This window comes from Leptidea sinapis, chromosome Z (assembly GCF_905404315.1).
Source record: "Leptidea sinapis chromosome Z, ilLepSina1.1, whole genome shotgun sequence".
Taxonomy (NCBI): Eukaryota; Metazoa; Arthropoda; class Insecta; order Lepidoptera; family Pieridae; genus Leptidea; species Leptidea sinapis.
The window spans coordinates 6,546,709-6,566,840 of NC_066312.1; the positions used below are offsets into that span (position 1 = coordinate 6,546,709).

At 35.3% G+C, this 20,132-nt stretch overlaps 3 protein-coding genes across 3 annotated transcripts; 1 reads left to right on the plus strand and 2 right to left on the minus strand.

Moving 5' to 3' along the window:
• Positions 1 to 11,137: 11,137 nt before the first annotated feature.
• LOC126978283 (protein SERAC1) lies at positions 11,138 to 14,101 on the minus strand. The gene has a single exon (XM_050827031.1). It carries the CDS (start codon positions 13,463 to 13,465, stop codon positions 11,219 to 11,221), a length of 2,247 nt encoding a protein of 748 aa, XP_050682988.1. The 5' UTR covers positions 13,466 to 14,101; the 3' UTR covers positions 11,138 to 11,218.
• A 2,965-nt stretch (positions 14,102 to 17,066) lies between these two features.
• Positions 17,067 to 19,491, plus strand: LOC126978297 (uncharacterized). Its single transcript, XM_050827047.1, has 2 exons — positions 17,067 to 17,684; positions 18,765 to 19,491. Exons 1-2 carry the CDS (start codon positions 17,358 to 17,360, stop codon positions 19,371 to 19,373), a joined length of 936 nt encoding a protein of 311 aa, XP_050683004.1. The 5' UTR covers positions 17,067 to 17,357; the 3' UTR covers positions 19,374 to 19,491.
• On the minus strand, positions 17,477 to 20,132 carry LOC126978294 (putative nuclease HARBI1). The gene is made up of 2 exons (XM_050827043.1): positions 19,507 to 20,132; positions 17,477 to 18,516 (listed from the first exon to the last, which is right to left on the minus strand). The coding sequence occupies exons 1-2, from the start codon at positions 19,912 to 19,914 to the stop codon at positions 17,707 to 17,709; spliced, it is 1,218 nt and encodes a 405-aa protein (XP_050683000.1). The 5' UTR covers positions 19,915 to 20,132; the 3' UTR covers positions 17,477 to 17,706.

The window sequence follows — 20,132 nt, forward strand, 5'->3', positions numbered from 1 at the left end:
ATTCATTCAGGTCAAAGAAATGACACTTATGAATGTCTAAAGTTATACTTATTACAATTTACAACTATTACAACTAAAAAAAAAGGTATTTAAGAAAAGGTTGAGCTGTTATTAGAGTGGCAAGAAACTCATTGGAAGTCCTTTAAATCGACATTTACAGCTACATCGTATTACTAATAAAAAAAAAAAAAACAAAAATACCTACTCAATGAATTACACGAGTAAGTCTATAAAAACATATAAAATCTATAATAAAAATGTAAAGGATATTTCCAATTTTTTTATGAAAATAAGGGACGACACGAGCAGGACGTTCAGCTGATGGTAATTGAACGCCCTGCCCATAACAATGCAGTGCCACTCAGGATTCTTGAAAAACCCCAAAAATTCTGAGCGGCACTACAACTGCGCTCATAACCTTAAGACATAAGATGTTAAGTCTCATTTGCCCAGTTATTCCAACACCTACGGCGCCCTTCAGAACGAAACACAGTAATGCTTACACATTACTGCTTCACGGCAGAAATAGGCGCCGTTGTGGTACCCATAATCTAGCCGGCATCCTGTGCAAAGGAGCCTCCCACTGGTAAATTTTATATAGGTCGACATAGTTATCGAATTTATTGTACACTAATGATTTTTGGTGTTTAATATTCGTGAATATTTGCTCTTTAAATCTCTATAAATAAAAAGCTCAAAGAAGTTGTCATTTCAACAGAAGATACGCAAATATTACTAATTATATACACTTATGTATACAATTAGTATTACGCTTGTGAGTATGATTGCGCATAAAAACCTACAGGCGCCTTAAAATACAAAACAGTCGTCAGTTATATTTCTATATATAAACTGATATGGGTTTATTATTAGTAGGCTTTTAATGTAATTAATATCCATCTTGTCACCAGTGGTATACCCTTTATAGCAAAGGTAGTTTAATAAGGGTAACACAAAACAAATCAGTAAAAGTAATAATATTTCTCTTTAGACGTAGGCGTAACTATCGAATTTGTTGCACACGAATGAATTTTGAGTGTCTTATATATGTATTAGTGAATATCCATAATTGCTTTAAATAAAAAAAAAAAAAACAAAAAGTTGTCATTTCAATAGAAAAGACGAAAACGTTACTATTTGGATATACGTATGAAATTAGTAGCACGTTTGAGAGTATGATTGCACATAAAATACCTACAGGCGCTTTAAAAAATCAAAGAGTTGTTTAATTACAACAATGTAACATAGACACGTATCTACATGTTTTATATCACGAATATATTTACTTTATTACTTATGAATAATTTCACATTCAATTTTAAACATAATAAAATGTTGTTTGTGTATTAATCCTAGAAGTGAGGGTTATCACTTTAAAAACATAACGAATTGTTTAGATTTGATAGACAAGAGCGACATCTCAAGTCAATTTCCTAATATGCAAATATTGGGGTTGAGCAGGTTATCAACTGTAAAGTAGATCCTGTAGATGAAGCCACAACCTAAGAGTTGAACAAAGCAGACAAGATTTTATGACGATAAGTCACTCGAACGGTTAGCTCAGTTGGTTAGAGCACCGGCACGGAACGCCGGAGGTCGTTGGTTCGAGTATTAATCCTAGAAGTGAGGGTTATCACTTACAAAACATAGCAAATTGTTTTTAATTTTTAACATTTTCGCGAGCTTATGTTTCGCAGTAACTATAAAAAGCTAATTTTTCTAAAGGTAACCAAGTCTAATTAACATGAAAACACTGTGAAAAGAAGTTCCTATCACACATTAGTTACTGGATGAAAGTACCTTGAGAATACCACTGTCGATGAACACAACCGATTAAATCCATTCCAACAGTCATATAAATATTTTTTTACGTTAGACAAGAATATAGAACGAAATACCAGACGAAAATCAATTCCATCATTCATTTATTCAGCATTCGCATTCTCACATATTAATCACAAGTTCTTTTTATAAAAAGGCTACTTTTTAAAATACTTATTGCAAAGTACAGATGTTTTAGTTGGCTAGCGAGCCTCTACAAAAGGCTTTGCAACGACCGAACAATACTACTATGGAAAAATACAACAAATATAATGACTGTTCACTGTCAGCACATTTATGAAAATTATACGATCACAAAAATCGTCATTTTGCTTTCAATAGTGATTTTCATTATTAAAACACTAGACATAAGGGATTGCTTGTAACTTATACTAGTAGACTTCATAAGATACATAATATAGCTTTAAATAAGGGTAAATGTTATACACTTATATAATATACTCCCAGCCACTGTTGAGGCATTATCTATAAATAAATTTAAACGTTTTATTAAAAAATGGCTCTGCCGAAAATTCTACTACTCAACAGCTGAATATCTAAGCAATCAGACAGCATGGGACTAGATTATGATTATTTAATAGCAATAACAATGACAGTACAATATTGTATATTTTATTAAAAAGATCGCAAAAAAAGAATGTTGGGAGAATTTCTTGCGCCGCTTCGTCTCTCTCAGAGCGCCATTTGTTTCCAAAGCGGTAGTAGTATTAGAAATGAGATCAAAAAGAATACTAAAAGAATCAATTTTGAGAAAATAAATACCTTTATGCCTTTATAATAAAGCTCTACATATTATATCTCTTGATTACTCAACGCCTTTATATTTTGTATCGCACGTCACCACGTGGGCGCCTATACAGGAGTAAAAATATCCTTCTGATTATAGATGATTATAGTAAATGAGATAGAATTATAGAAAGCGGATATTGAATATAAAATAACAGAGGGGTAAGATGTCAAACCCCCGTTGCCAAAGACAGTTATTTATATGCTCCAATACATGATGAAAGACCTACATTGATGTAAGAAGATAATATTGATAAATGGTTCTCATTTAAAAACTGAACTATCTAGAATTGTTACTGCAGATGAACATTACAATTGTATACAAAAAGTATACAATTGCAGTAATAAATGTTAATAAACATTTTAAACAAAAAGGGCAATCGCTAAATAGTTTGATCTCACAAGTAATTATTATGCAATATAAGCCATATACATGTCTCTTTAAATTATTAATTATGAAAGGTAAGTAGGCAGAAATTGCGGGCTTGAATTTTTACGGTCCTGAACAATACAAGCTTGGTATTTCTACTCCCAATCAACCTTTCTGTCAAGTTCTTAGAGTTGGTTCCCAAGTTGAGCATTAGTTTCAGTACACCCCAAACTTATCACGGAAAGAACTCATTGTCCGAACGTGTGTCATTCCGCCAGCGTTCCTGAGTCACTTCTTCTGATTAATGTTAGTAAATGCAACCAAATTTTGGAATTCCAGTTTTGTAACATGATTTCATGCTATTTATTAAAAAAACTGCTGATATGTGGAGTATTTCTGATAAAATAATAAGTTCAATAATTTATGACATAACTAGTCTTTAATAATTGTATTAATGTTAATATGGCGTGTTTCAAACAATTTGGATTTACTATGGGACGTTTAGCAAGGTGTTGGGCTAATCAAGAATATTTTTGATGCATGGGAGGAATCGCAGAATGCAGTTGGTATCTTCTGTGATTTATCTAAGGCCACTATGGCATAAAAGGAACTGCACTCGATATTCAATATTAAACAATTGAATTCACAAGGTCGACGTGATGATCGGTAGGACATCTCCTGGGACTGTTCTCAGTATGGGAGAAGGAAGGATTAGCTAAAAGACTTTGTTCTGCAGTATATGCGGTTAAAAAGATTAGACAATTAAGTGACATAGATACGGGGCGACTAGTTTACTTTAGTTATTTCCATAGTATTATATCCCATGGTATATTGCTATGGGGCAATGCTTCTTTGTGCTGCAGAAGAGAGCTATTCGCGCTCTTTATAACCTAGGCCAAGAATCATTGAGAGATAAATATAAAGAAATAAACATCTTTACTGTTGCCTCTGATTATATTTTTTATAATAAGTAAGTATAAAGCTATACTATAACTTAAATGACTTTCTTAATGTGACCACAGATTGGGAATGAAGCGATCAAGCTATTAAATAATACATTTTAATGTAATCCCTCTGAGTTTCTTGCGCCCTTTCTCATGTCTGAAGCATACTTTTTCGAATGGGTGGTTGTTTTTGTCTTTCAATAAGTGATATCATAGCCTATTTTGAACAAAAATATTTCAATTTTAATTTTTTAAATAATTTTGCAGTCAATCTACTTCCAAGAACGTCAAAGTTGGTTGGATCGAAAATTCTTCACAAAAACAATATACATAAAGTTCAAATGAACCTCATATTTCATGTTATAAGTTTAATACATATATATGCCACATCCTGTCCAATCTTTTTTCATGAACCCAATCATTCCGTTAAGTATGTCTAGGTATTTCAATATCCACGTGTAATTGAGAAATTTATATTTCGCCATTATATCCAAAGATACACGTGGCAGACAGACAAGAGAATGCCAAATTATGTTGACTTTTAGATGGCGACTGATTTCACAAATTGATGACCCATGATACATATGTTAAGTAGAGTATTATTTATTGATACACGTGGCATTCCTAATGTCAATAACCGGGTATAGGTTAACTATTCATATAAATACAGTTATTATTATCAGTATATTAATCCTTATTCATTTCAGAAAATCAGTGATGCTTTCTCTTTTATTCACGATCTCCAAAATTCCATAGGATCCACTCAAAACCCACAAATTTAATTACTGTCGGTTTATTGTAATGTTTATGGCTTGGATTACTTCATTGAAAAACATACAAAAGAATTATATTTATTATATTCTATAAGAAAAGATGTACATGTACATTAAGTCTACCCAGGCGTTTCTTGATTGGTATAGGTAAACTAGAGTCTAGGTAATCAACACGGGGAATAGAATTCAATATTATCCAGTGAATTTACTCAATTTTTAGGACTCAATGCATTTTGATAGGACACGCCACAAGTTAGGATATCATCCCCACCATCTGGATGTGTGGCGGTCCTCCACAGTGCGGTTTTTCAAGGAGCTTTCTTCCACGTACTACAAAGCTGTGGAATGAACTTCCTTGTGCGGTGTTTCCGGGACGATACGACATGGGTACCTTCAAAAAAAGCGCGTACACCTTCCTTAAAGGCCGGCAACGCTCCTGTGATTCCTCTGGTGTTGCAAGTGATTGTGGGCGGCGGTGATCACTTAACAACAGGTGACCCGTGCGCTCGTTTGTCCTCCTATTCCATAAAAAAAAGGGTAATAACACATGCATATTATTCCCGGAGCAACTCATATACTATTAAACAATCAAAAGAAGGATAAATGAGCATACAGTGATGACCGCCGCAACACTCATCAGTGGGAGGCTCCGTTGCACAGGATGCCGGCTAGATGATGGGTACCACAACGGCGCCTATTTCTGCCGTGAAGCAGTAATGTGTAAACATGACTGTGTTTCGGTCTGAAGGGTACCGTAACTAGTGAAATTACTGGGCAAATGAGACTTGACATCTTATGTCTCAAGGTGACGAGCGCAATTGTAGTTCCGCTGAGAATTTTTGGGCATTTCAAGAATCCTGAGTGGCACTCCATTGTAATGGGTAGGGCGTATCAATTACCATCAGATGAACGTCCTGCTAGTCTCGTCCCTTATTTTCATAAAAAAAACTCTTATTAACAGCACAAGAATCAACTGACATGAGCGTTGCTAGATTTTTAAGATGGTGTACGCTTTCTTTTGTAGGTATGTGATTGTGTCATGGAAATATCGCGCAATTAAGTTATGCTTCAGTATGGTTGAACCTTGACAGAAAGAACTTGAAAGCTGAACTGTACAGGAACGCACATCCAGATGGTGATTATGATTATTTTATCTATGACGGAGATTACTATAACGATTACGGTGAAATACAAAACACGAGGATATTTGCGGGTTTAAAACGGATCCAGCCGAGTTCCATCTCTGTTAAAACGCGTTTCACCCAGTTTTTCTTTCGTCGCATGTTTCGAATCTGCAACATGAACGGTGAACGAACTGCCGCTTACCTAATACATCAGTTGATCAACGAGTTGCCATACACTGACATCACTTAACCACTCTAAAAATTAATTACAGAATAAGGAATTTCCGTTGCGAAACTGAAGTGGCAGTGGGACCAGTGGGCAGGGCACATAGCTTGACGGAGATCCAGACCGTTGGGGCAGTAAAGGCTTCAAATGACGACCACGTACCGGTGGTTGTAGTGTTGGTAGGCACAAGATGGACCGACGATATGGTCATAATCGCCGGAATAGTTTGGATGAGGGCAATGCAGGACAAATCGTCATAGCAATCTTTGGGAGAGGCCTTTGTCTAGCAGTGGAGGTCTTCCGGCTGTTATGATGGCACCTACTTAGTTCTAAATCTTATTCGGAGTAATAATATTTTACTCTAGTGAAGTTGATATGTATTCCTAATTAATTGTTATAAGGAATAATTTTAACCTTTGATTTCTTTTTCGATACTAAATAAATCTACAACGTCTAAGTATGGGGTATACGTCTATACGTCTAAGTATACCTTCAATAAAAGCGCGTACACCTTCCTTAAAGGCAGGCAACGCTCCTGTGATTCCTCAGGTGTTGCAAGAGAATGTGGGCGGCGGTGATCACTTAACACCGGGTTACCCGTAAGCTCGTTTGTCTTCCTAATAAATAAACAAATAAAACTCTCAGTTATTTTGGGCTAGGTACTGGATTTTGCAAACAATACGACTTCAAAAACTGAAAAGTAATAAATAACTTAATAAAGATTTAATTTAATACACCTCTTATGCAAACCTAATACCTCTTATAAAAAATATACTATCTACTGATAGGGTTTAAGTCGGTGGCTACCCTCTTGGGTTGTTTTGTTCTAGACGAATCTATCCCGCTCAAAGTGACGCCTGGCGAGTGTAGGTACCTACCTGCTATTCCATTTGGCTTGGCACCGACTTCAATAAATAATCAAAAGCTTTTTAGTCGGAGATGCAGTCGTCGTTATCACACTATTACTTGATTATATTAATTTTATTTACCAGTGGGAGGCTCCTTTGCATAGGAAGCCGGCTAGTTTATGGGTACCACAACGGCGCCTATTTCTGCCGTGAAGCAGTAATGTGTAAGCATTTCTGTGTTTCGGTCTCACGGTAGCTAGTGAAATTACTGGACAAATGAGACTTAACATCTTAATGTCTCAAGGTGAGGACCGCAATTGTAGTGCCGCTCAGAATTTTTGGGTTTTCCAAGAATCCTGAGCGGCACTGCATTGTAATGGGTAGGGCGTCCCTTAACTTTAGTACTTACGAATTAAATTGTACAAAATAAGAAAAAACACACATTTCTCCAAGCTAGTGTTAAGCTTAATAAGGCAGTGAACTGCTTTGTCGTTGCCTATTTGAACACCTCTAGATAATAGATTAGATATGTTATTTAACAGTATACCTTCTTATGTTTAAAAATAAAATATTGATATAAATACTTCTTAAGTACAGTAGTTGTGAGCGAAGGGATGCATTTGCACCACGCATAAACCTACACAGGTTTCTGTGGCGCATATTAGCCATAAGTTTTCATTGTAGTCTTTTTTTTTAATATGAATAAATAAAAAAAAATAAAGCTAATTGTCAAACAGATAAGACATTTATTTCCATTGAATATGCATCTATTTAAATATACACGTTCTCATTAGTAACTCTTTGGCTACTAATGGGCTTTAGAGTTCGTCAAAGTTCGATGGAACTCAAATAATTATAGCAAATTTAGTTAATATATGAAATTTCTCATCCTTCACATTTATAAGAAACATTTTTCGTGTCAAACTCTCTCTTTAAACGAATTAAATAAAATAGACTAATACAAACCTTGTCGGCACTTAGCATTACTAAGAAGATGGCTGTGAAAGTAGTAGGCAGGCTGACAAGTGGGTCACTTAGGTGCTGTCGCCATGGCAACCGCTCAACGAGATTGTATTGATCTTGCATCCGGTTGCGGACACCAACAGTGATACATTGTAACTTACATTCTATGTCTAAATACAGCTGATGTATTTATATAATCTAGAGCTGTGATATTCCTACAAAGAAAATTGGTTCGTAAGGTGGTGCAATATATATAAATGCGTTATAAATATCAAATATTTTATATTAAAGTAATAAAAAATAGACTCTATAAATTATCTTTTATTGGATACCTTAGATAATTTATAGTTCTTTTTTCAGCAACGCACACTAAAACAAAGTGACATACATATGGCGGGTGTAAGACGTAGCTTGTCATGCACACTTAAGTAATAAGCCTGGCCTGTTTTCATGCGTTGCCTTACAGAAAGAGGCTCTATCTTGACATATACTATAAACCAACTAAGGCATCAACCCTTAGAGCTAGAATTCATTGTTTGAGTAAAAATACATTGCGAACATGATGGTCGTGATTACTATCATAATTAGTAATCGTAACCATTAAATACAATGATTTATTTATTTAGGCAATCCAGGCAGATTACAATAATTTCTAACCAAAAGTATTAATTATAATATCTATATATATATTTTTTTAATTAATATAAGTTCATTTATCTTATTGCAATCCTACAGGATCGCACCACTTGAATAAGATTTTAAAATCAGGCGCGCGAAGCATGTTTTATAAATAAACTACAAAATTCAATATTAGATTTATTAACTCTAACAGGTCGACCTGACACCACAAGCAGCACTCTTATATTATTCGATGATTTATTTTGAAACTTAAAATTTTTCATCACCATCAAAAGAAAAGTTCTCCATGAAAGGATCGACCAGCCAACCCAAGCAGCGCCTGATCATTCTAGCATGAAGCACAGGCCAGCCTTAGTTTACCCTGCCATATTTGATGTAAGTAGAGATAGCGAGCATACCATCAAAATATCGAGCGATTGCTAATCCGCGGTCGTCTGGCACGTAAAGTCAAACTGGATTCGAAAAAGCTGGGCGTCATAAATAGAACTCGGCAATACTTCAAGCCCACATTCTAGCGCTCTACAAAGCGCAAGTATTGCTGTCATCTCTGGTCTGGCGCACCCCAGTATCAGCTCGAACCATTGGTGATGAAGACTGCAACACAAAGCTGCTCGAATTGTCGGGGATCCAGTGCTCTGTGAAGGGTTCGATCACCTGGCGTTGCGTAGAGACGCCGCGTCATTGTGCCTTCTACCTCATCTACCACGGGGAGTGTTTCAAAGAGCTATTTAACCTGATTCCTGCCGTACTTCCACGTACATCCAAGCTGTGGAATGATCTTCCATGTGTGGAGTTTCCGGGATTATTCGACATTGTAAAAAAGCGCGTACACATTACTTAAGGGCCGGCAACGCTCCTGTGCTTCCTCTGGTGTTGCAAAAGCCATCACCTAGCATCAGGTGACCCGTACGCTCGTAGGTACAGACATTTATATGATGAATATAGACGTTTGTTTTCGAGTCATCGATATTTTAATATGTAATTGTGTATGTTAAAAAAATATATACTAGAACAATGAACCTAAAACTAAAAACCTTAAAAAATATAATAACAAAACTATACTATTAAAAGGAATAGCTAGACTAATTCTTTGTCCGAGGTAGCTGCTATCTATGCTAAGTATGTATATCACAGTACAGGCTATGCTTCGTGGGGGTGGGGCAAATAACTTGTGTGTCAATATTCTTACTATTAATTTTAACTCTTGTCCATTGGAAAACGAACAAAAGTGTATTTTGTCTTGAAAGACAAAATATTTAAAAATACATTTATTTTGTATCTGGCAATATACTCAGATACTCATCCGAATAACAGACGTTTTCCGGTTAATTTTAGCACCGAGTACGGATGGATACATATTAAGTATTACTGGTGATCGCCCAGAGGTCGAATTTCCACCACAGCTCATTTAATTTTTAAGTTTAAACTTATTAAGGGTTATTTGTCAAAATAATATGTATGTTGTGTGCAGTGAACGCATATGTTGTGTCATTCAAGCAGTAGCGTGTATTATTTATTTAATGTATTTATAACGCATTTTATATATGCACTTCTTCTCCGTCTAAACTATAACTGGGTTTTAAATTTCACGTTCAATACGTAAAGTTTTCGTCTAACAAATCAATATAATATAGATTTCCCTTTAAATATTTTGTATACATGCCATCTGTTGACAGACACTTGAACTTTTATAATTTTGGTCTTTTCTCAGGTCTCCGTGTTAGTACATAAAATCATCACAGTTTAATTGTCAAAATTTTAACATAAATTTATTTGGTTATCTATTTTTATGAGCCATCAATGATATTACAGATAATATCATCTAAAGGATTTTAAAATTAATAGTTTATTTCATGTAACGTTTTCCAATAATAAATTACAGTTATCCTTTTATGTATCAGAGCTTTCTGTCGACAAATATATTAATCAAATTACGTGAATTTTATTGATGCGTGAAGAAGGCCAGATACCGGATATAAGTTTCATCACTAGTAAATATATTAAAAAGAATATTAAGTAGTTAATTTGTTATATTATGACTAAGTACTTATAGTCTAAACTCTAACAGCATCTTTCAGGTATAAAATAAGAATATAATACTTGTTTCAATATTTCGCACCGATCACTACCATTTAAATATAGAAAACAAATACTCTAAGCTTGGTCGTTTACGTAAACGTGACATTGGCTAGCTTGTGATATACCATATACAGAAGCCACAGTAGGAAAAATAGAATAAATGTATAGCTCTCTTTATGAGTAAAGATAACGAGACAATGAAGACGTTCACGTGATGGTAATTGATACGCCCTGTCTTTACTATGTAGTTGGCAGTACCACTTAGCATTATTGATTGAACCCCATAATGTGAGCGGGCATTGCAATTATTGAGCTTATCACTTTGAGACATAACTCTAATTAGCCCAGAAATTTCTGGCACTTATTAAATAAAATTTTACATAAAAATCTGGAAAAAAAGTCAACATAACAAATGATAATATATATAATTATGGTGATGATGATTAAACGAAAATATATATTTATTTAAAACAAGTAATTCAACTAATGATTAAAACTCGGACAAAATACTGGTTAACTGACGATATAAATATCAAATAAAAATCATAATAAATAAGCTTGTTTATTGAGATGAATAAGGACTAGTCATTGTTTCATAATTTGCTTACAAAGAGTCAAGTTTTATTAATCACTAAAATCATCTGTAAATGTTTTTAACAATATCTTTTCAAACCAATGTAGTCGTTCAATATTTTGAGCCTCATCAATTATTTCTATCACTTGCTTAGTTCTATTTCTAAACAAGTACCAAATATAGTCTGCAACTCGAGTCAAATAGTGGCCTGCATTATTAAATTCGGCTTCTCGAACTGTCAGCCTTTGAAGTACATCCAAGACAGAAGTGTACAATACAGACTGTCTTGTAGCCGGCTTGCATATAGATAAGTGATCCAATGGTAATTGGTAAAACACTCCTCGACCAAGATCTGCTGAATTAGGCTCAACAAAGTGAATAGGCACTTTAAAAGCTGTAACTAAAGTAGGTAATGTTTCTGCAAAACTTATAGTTTCCCAACCATAACTGTCTGCATATTTGATGAATGAATTATGTATATCAAGCAAAGTTGGTGAGTTCTCCTGTAATTGCCTAACATCATGAGATGGCCAAAATACAGCTGCAGCAGCTCTTGGCATTGCAGCAAGGGCGCTTCCTTTGTGTGGTGTACTGTAGAAAAACAAGGCCTTTGTGTTAAAACACAGACTTTTCTCCAAATTATTATCACTTTGAGATGCTTTTACAAGCAATTGTTTAACAATTAATCCACCCATTGAATGTGCTAACCATACAACATTGGTTTTTCCAACATCAGCATCAATCAAAGCCGGCAATAGTTCTGTAGCTCTTGTGGCTATATCAGCATTTTGTAATGGACACCGTTCCAACCAATCTGAAAGTGTGCTCCAGTAATTTACTCCAAGTATTCTCAAATTATCACAATCCTGAGGTAACCAATCTCTAGGCCAGCAAAGTGTATGGTTACACCTATCTTCTTCCTCTTGTATTAATGCCAATCTCTTTTTGTCTGCTGTCAAAGAGTAAGTAATCAAACTGTCTCTTTTTGCGTCTATTGGAAGATCATGCAAAACAACCTCAAAATTTGAGAGCATAGCTTCTTCTTCCATTTCCATTATATCATCCATGACTTGCTGTAATTCTGGATCATAATAAGTTGGTTCTTCTTTCTTTGACTCACATGGATCACAATCGACATCAGAAACTGTAACATCTAAAAGTCCAAGAGGCTGGGTACATTTCTTATCCCTTTGTCTCCAAGTAACAAATACACCTCCGCGCAAGCCGTGCACCAGCAAAGTATCACATGTGTGAGTTGTGGTAGATCTATAAAGTGGATATAAAAGGTACAATCCAGGCCTGTAGAAGTATTCACCAGAAAGATTTGCAAGAGTGACAGCTGCAGAACTGGCCAGTCGGATCTCATTCGACCTAAGTAACCTTGACAAGTCTTTGATAAGACCATGTTGAAAAAAATCATTCAAAAGATTCTTATGAATGCTCAAAACTGTCAATACTTTTAATATAGCCATGTCAATATCAGAATCTTGCTGGTATCTCAAGAGTAATTCAGCTAAAATTGCCAAAATCTCTTTTTCAATCAAAGCCTTACTAGATAAATCTTCATCATAATTTTTATTATAGAAAAGTAATAGATGGTGATGTATTGCATCAAGACATAAAATTATTAATTCCTTTTCACTAATACTGTCAGGTTTGCTTGGTAAATCAATTTCCATAGCCTGCTCTTGGACATTGACAAAGTATTTATCAAGAAAAGCCCGTATGCAGCTGTGGGGTTTAATGTTCTGTATTGCTACTAGACATTCTTTAAGTTTAAAAGACACAAGTTGAGGTTTAAGTGCTGAGCAACGAATATGAATTGGAGGGGGTAGAAAATACCTCAAATCAGCCCCATAGGTACGGGCTAAGAGGACAGCGGTATCTTTATCAAGGGCTTGAGCAAGTTTATGACAGTCCCAACATTTGTTATTTTTAAAAGCGGCCAATTGTTCTAATGCTAAATTTCTCTGCTCTTTAGTTCCATTACGACACAGCCATAAGAGTTTCCATGCTAGAGAATATTTAAGGCTTTTCCATATTCTAGATAACCCAACTGATTGTCTGTTTTCTGTATCATGCTCTGCTTTCATAGCAGCATCATATGAAGGATCATCAATGTATATGTATTCTGGACTAAACTTATTCTCAGCATCTAATACTCTTGGATTTACAACTTTATATATCGTATTACGTGTCTTCTTAATGTGAAACGCTATAATAAGGGCTCCACTTCCCCACAAAGATGCTATTTTCAATATCTTAAGAAATGGTTTGAGCCTGTCATGTAAACTCATTATGGTATACCAATAATTAAATCATATTAAATAGACATAACTAAAATATATTAGAATGCATTACAACTGCCTTTTTGCTGAAAGTGAAGTTTGAAGAGGAGTTATGAAAATTAGCTAAAAATATTAATTTGTGACAAAATTCGTGAAATTATGATATAAATAGATACAGTTTTCACAGATTATAATTAAAGTATTTTCAATAAAATATTATACATTCTATAATATTATACGTTTTTATTGTTAATAATAATATTATGTATCCACTATCCATCCAATGTAAACAAAACAATAACAATAAATCCAGAGTAGGTAACTAGGTCCGACTTAGAGTTAAGAATTTTGAAACAATCAGCTTTCGAACTTCGGAATTACAACTCTCTGACTGTTGACAACGTAAACTGTTGTGACATTTGATTTATGTCAACGTCAAATGCTGACAGTAAAGTATACTACATTATGGCGGATAAATTTAGAAGATTAAAATAATATAGATTCTAACCATCATTTCAGACAGAATATATTTAAATAACTGAACCAAATACAGCACGATGAGGTAAGACGTGTCATGTACGAGGATGGCTCCAGTATCATACAGAAACCTGAAAAGTGGCCTTTTTCTAGCCCTCTCTCGAGGAACATGAACACCAGCTTAATCTCCAAGTATCATCTACGAGTGAACCAACATACTGGCCCAGTCATGTGATGTCATCAACAAATCTGATCTGGTTGACATCTTCGGCACTAAAGGTGTTCCGGCGTCGTCCTTGTGCTGTAAGTCCAGTTTTGACTTATCTTCTGACCATACCGCAATCATTGCTTAAGCTAGCAAAAAGCCTAATAAAGAGATCCTGTAAAATACACAACAAAAACACGGATTAGATTAGATTAAGATAACGATTAAAGGACACTATGACCTCTAAATCCTTTTAAAATCTAACTGTGACATATTGCATAGTAATGGGCATGGTGTATCCATAACAGTCACTTTATCCATAACAGATACAAAAGTAACTGTTGATCGGAGATGGTTGAAAATTTGAAGTTGTATTTTGTAATGCTGACTCATAATCAAACAAATTTAAGAAAAATTACAAAAAAAATTAAAAAAAAATCGTGTGGACCATCCTTAACATTTAGGGGGATGAAAAACAGATGTTTTCCGATTCTCAGACCTACCCAATATGCACTCAAAATTTCATGAGAATCGGAAAAGCTATTTCGGAGGAGTTCAAAGTTTAACACCATGACATGACAATTTTATATATTAGAGAGAATACTTCGCGCACTTGAGCAGTTTATTTTTTATTTTAGGAAATAAAAAGAAAAAGTAAGGAGCAAGAGTTTAAGTTAAAGAGTTTGACCAGGAAGTCCTTCGTTTTGGGGGCTGAGTGTGCGGGCGCGTTATCGTGGTAAAGGAACAGTCTGTATAGCTTTCTGTTTGGTGGCTTGTTGCTACCAGCACTGAAAGTCTCTAGCATAAAGCATTTTGTAGTATACCATTCGGCATTGTTACTACGTTGATTTCGATTATCGAAACCAAGTAGAACCCAGTTAAACAAAATCTTACCCGCGCTTCTAGATCGCTTTAATTTGGTAGGCGATTGTCGCTTCGAAACATTGAAACTATCGATTGACACTTCGTTTCTGAATCGTATTGATAAATAATCCAATATTCGTCACCTGTGACAATGTCATAGGTAAATACGAGGAGACAGGCCAGTTTCAAATGTATGATTCACCATGGGACCATTCAAAGTAGGCTTTTGAGCATCGGTGGCGAGTTATGAAATCTTAAAAAAATCATCACGCGAAATTATCTTCGACGCAGCATCATTTTTAATGAAGCTCAGTTGTTTTTTTTTTGGGAGAAATATTTTGAAATTTGAACATTCCTATATTCCCAGTAACTAAAAATTGTTTTGAATTGTTTTAATGACGCTAGGTATTTTATTTGTTAGGTGTGCACCTTGAGGTAGGCAAGTAATATTTTTATTATTTCTCCGATGTCAACCAACTAGTACTAGAAAGAAAATTTGCATGGGGAGGTGATTGCTTCGCAAATGGAAAATGGATGCATTTCCTTACTTTCTCCGTAGTTATGTTTTGGTCTCTCCAACAGCGCCGAGAACAGCTCTACGCATGATATCTCCGTTGATCGACGATTTACGTTCAACCAGCTAACTCAAGCTACACTATTTCGCGAGCATCAAATCGTACCTACCTTTTTATTGTAGTTTTCTACAATTTTTGTCATTCTCGAAACGTTTTTAAGTTGTTACTTTACGCGAAAAACAAAAAATTTATTGCTTCGTTTACTCCACCTCGAAAATATACAATGGAACACCTCGTGTCTCTAAGTGGTGCGGTCTCCTGAAACTGTAAGGCTATAAATGTGATTCCTTCCACAATTCTACTCGCGAAGCCATCAGAATATTCAAGGTGTTCCAGGTGAATAAAGACGCGAGACGAGAGCGACCTTTATGGTAAATTGTACGGTTGAACAGCTCTCGAAATGATATGAGCCGCACCTGTACAGTTAAAACATTGAATAAACTAGATATTCCAAATTATTCCACAATATACTACTACGACGACGAAGGTTTTCAACCAGTGCGTGTGCCAGTGATGACTAATGGTACGCAGACGTGGTCGCTATCTATGGGCCTCATGAGAAAGCTCATGGTCGCTCAAAGGGCTATAGAGAGGGCTAGTAGGAGAAACAAAGTTACTGACATAGTTCAAACGATTGCGAAACTGAAGTGGCAGTGGGCAGGGCACATAGTTCGAAGGATAGATGGCCTTTGGGGCAGTAAACTCCTCGAATGGCGACCACGTACCGGAAGACGCAGTGTTGGTAGGCCCCCCACAAGATGGACCGAGGATCTCGTCAAGATCGCCAGAATACGTTGTATGAGGGCAGCGCAGGACCGATAGTTAGGCTGATCAGGCCTTTGTACAGCAGTGGACGTCCGGCTGATGATGATACTACTACATTTAAGAAGTATACAGGATAACATTTTAAATACTAGGCATTCAGTATTTTTGTTGCATCACTTTATATTATCTTCAAACCAATTAACTAACTCGGTGGTTCATGGCAAGACAGAAGTTTGGTTAAACCCTCATGACTACAAGGTTAAGAACCACTGCTTTAATAGGGAATAGTTATTGTATTATAATAAAACAGGTTTATTGTATTTATAAATATATTTTGTGGCACCCAATGTAACATACAACTAGCTTATTTATATATATATATATATATATCATTACATTTGTTTCGACAATATTGGGATAAGATATGCAACCATATTCCCTATCGTAATATTACTCGAAAGACTGCAACAGTTACAACAAAGATATGTTTACACATCTTTTGCATTTTCTTTTATTTTTAATAGGTAAAGAGCTACATGACAAATAATAATTGCGCATTCAAAATAAGAAGAAAAAGAAGATCGAAATTGTTCGCTTTAACAAAAAAGGGCGTGAAGTGTTCTATGTCGCAATGTAGACCTTGACATGAAACATACATTAGAAAAATTGAACTAATTGTATTGATCTGATAGATGCTTAGATCCTTTAAACGTCTTGATATGGTGCTCCCACATTGCCGTTAGAAAATGTTTAATAACGTTAGTAAACATTTGTTAGCAAACATTTAATCACAAATAAATTTTCATGTTAGAAAATGTTTAGTAATGTTAGTAAAATGTGTTATCTTTTGTTTGTAAACATTTTATAAGGGTGATGGCGGGATAGGCGGTGCGGTGCGGTGGGGGTTAGAGTACGCAGGTCGCTGCGCGTGGTGTCTCGCTTGTCAGTTCCTTTGTGTCAGCGTGCATCGCTGTGCGTGTGTATTAGTGGTTGCGCGTGCGCCAAGCAATAAAATATGTCCGGTAATTGGAATAACGATGATGTTTACAAACTGATTGAAATGTTTCAAGCAAGAGAAGTACTATGGAACACGATGTCAGAGAGCTACAAAGACCGAAATAAAAAACACGATGCTTGGATGGAAATTGCCAGTGAATTTAATATGGATAAAAAAGTAATTGAAAAAAAGATTCGATCACTCGTAGGTCAATTTAACCGAGAATGTAAATCTAATAAATCTGGTGCAGGAGCTAATGAGTCAAGTAAATGGTTTGCATTTAAAAAACTCATGTTCCTTAAAGGCAAAAATATTCCAAGTTTAACTGTCGATGGAGGGTTGCAGGTGAGTTTTATTTTAACGTCTTTTAATAATATTTAGATGCCCAGTCCAAAAACCCTTCATTTGAAAAATATTCTGCGAATTCTTTTCTTATTTCTTTCCCATCATCTGTCAGGGATTCACATGCTTCAAGTGGTGTTAATTGCTGCTGTTCTAATCTCCATTGTCCATCGATACGTGTACCAGTTACTATGTCATCTCCATCATAGTATTGAGATGGAGCGTAAATCATGCTCGATTCAGTTTTTCTTATAAAATTATGCAGTAGCACGCATGTCATAATTAAAGTAGTAGTTTTTTCTGGATCTAATAATATTGTAGTTCGTAAAACTCTAAATCTGGCTGACAAAATCCCAAATGCGTTCTCTACTGTTCTCCTCGCACGACTCAGTCTATAACTGAAGATTCTTTCCTTAGAATTGCTATCCTGTGGTCCTGGAAAAGGTTTTAATAAGTGTTTTTGTAAAGGGAACGCATCATCTGTTACGAACACATAAGGAAGAGGTTTGTTTCTGCCTGGTAGTGAGCTGTCACTGGGTATTTTTAAACTATTGTCGTTAATTTTATTTCGAAATTTTGTGTTTGCGAAAACTCCGCCATCACTTATGCGTCCTTGGCAGCCAATATTCACGTACAGAAAGTTGTATTCTGCGTCCACTATCGCTAAAAGTACAACGCTGTAAAATCCTTTATAGTTGTAATATTCACTGCCGCTATCAATTGGCTTTTGTATGGCTACGTGCTTTCCATCGATACTTCCTAAGCAATTTGGGAAATTCCATTTTTCTTCAAATGAATTTGCCACGTGTAGCCACTCTTGAGGTGTTGTTGGTATCTGGAACAAAAATAGAAGATTAAGAAATAGGCGCGAAAAATAAATTTATAACTCGTTATTCTAACAAATTTTATTGGATATTTTTATTAAGTATGAAATATTAATAGAATACACTATAAAAAAATATGATTTCAGTTAAGGGTTGTTAAGTAATAGAAAAAGAAAATCGCGGTTATAGATTTTTTTACAATTTTAGCTAATTTGACGCGCCTATAACTTGAAATTATCGTTTAGTTCTATTCTTTCAGGGTAACGAAGAAAACAGAATTGCTTCAGAAAACACTCTCAGTTTGAACGAAACAGGAAATACTGTCACTGATGAAACTACGGGCACGCCTTTCGCCACCCCAAAACCATTTCGGAAAAGAAGACGGCCTGAAGTAGAACAAGATCCAACACAACAAGAAGCTGTAAATATTTTACAAAGAATGTACGAATCTAGAAAAAGCAGGGATGAAAATGACGCATTTGGAGAGTATGTCTCGATGAAACTGAAACAAATAAAAAACAGTCATGCTAAGAATACTGCTCAACATCACATTAACAATATTTTGTACAATGCGACAATGGGACAATATGATTTTCCAACAACCTTTACAGACCCAACCGCTAGTAGTTCCTGGGGATACAACTCTGAACCAAATCTATCCACTTTTTCGGAAAATAATGCTGACTGTAGCTCGAGAGGATACTACACCGCACCGAGTCCCTCGGCTTCATTTGAAACCAGTTCTTCGGATAACTCCAGGACACATACTCGTACCAGCGCAAGAACACAGAGTCCGTCTAATTTATCGGAATCAAGCCAAGATTCGACCCAATCATTAAACGATTTGTTGGAATCAATCAAAAATTAAAAAATACATGTTTGGTTTGTTAAGTATTAAAAAAATTATTAGTAAGGTAAGATAGGTACCTACCTAAAGTATGATTAGATTAGATCATATTAAAAGTAAATAAAAAAATAATTAAAAATGTTGTTTGACTTACCTGTATGTATTCCTTTAAAACCTCATTGAGAGCCTCGCACACTTCTGGTACGATAATAGATATCACTTGGTCTGACAACTTGAACACATTTCCAAGACTTTTATAACTGCTACCAGTTGCCAAAAATCTTAACGTTACCGCAAGTCTTTCCGTCACACTTACAGATTTTCTAAATGTAGTGTCTCGTTTGCCTATTTTTGCCCCAATTAAATTTTGTAGATATTCAAATTCGGAACTGTTCATTCTTATAAAATCTTTTAAGCAACCATCAATACCTAAATCCTTGAGATAGTCTGTGGCACTATATTTTCCTCTAGCTTTTAGCGTTTGGCGCATCCAATAAGAGCGCTTTTTCTTCTTTTTTAAACAAAAAATAAAAGCTATTCCAATGAGCAAATCTTCTTCCATTTTCGTGTAGACGTCCTCAGCCCTCAGAAGGCGAAACCAAACTGCGAGCCAATACTAGATGTTATAAAATGTTTAAACATTTTCCATCAATGTAGGAGCACTTATAACATGTAACAGTTTCTAACAAAGTGCAACAATTGTTAACATTTGTTAGTAAATGTTTTGGTGTTATAAAATGTTTACAAACATTTTATAACGGCAATGTGGGAGCACCAATA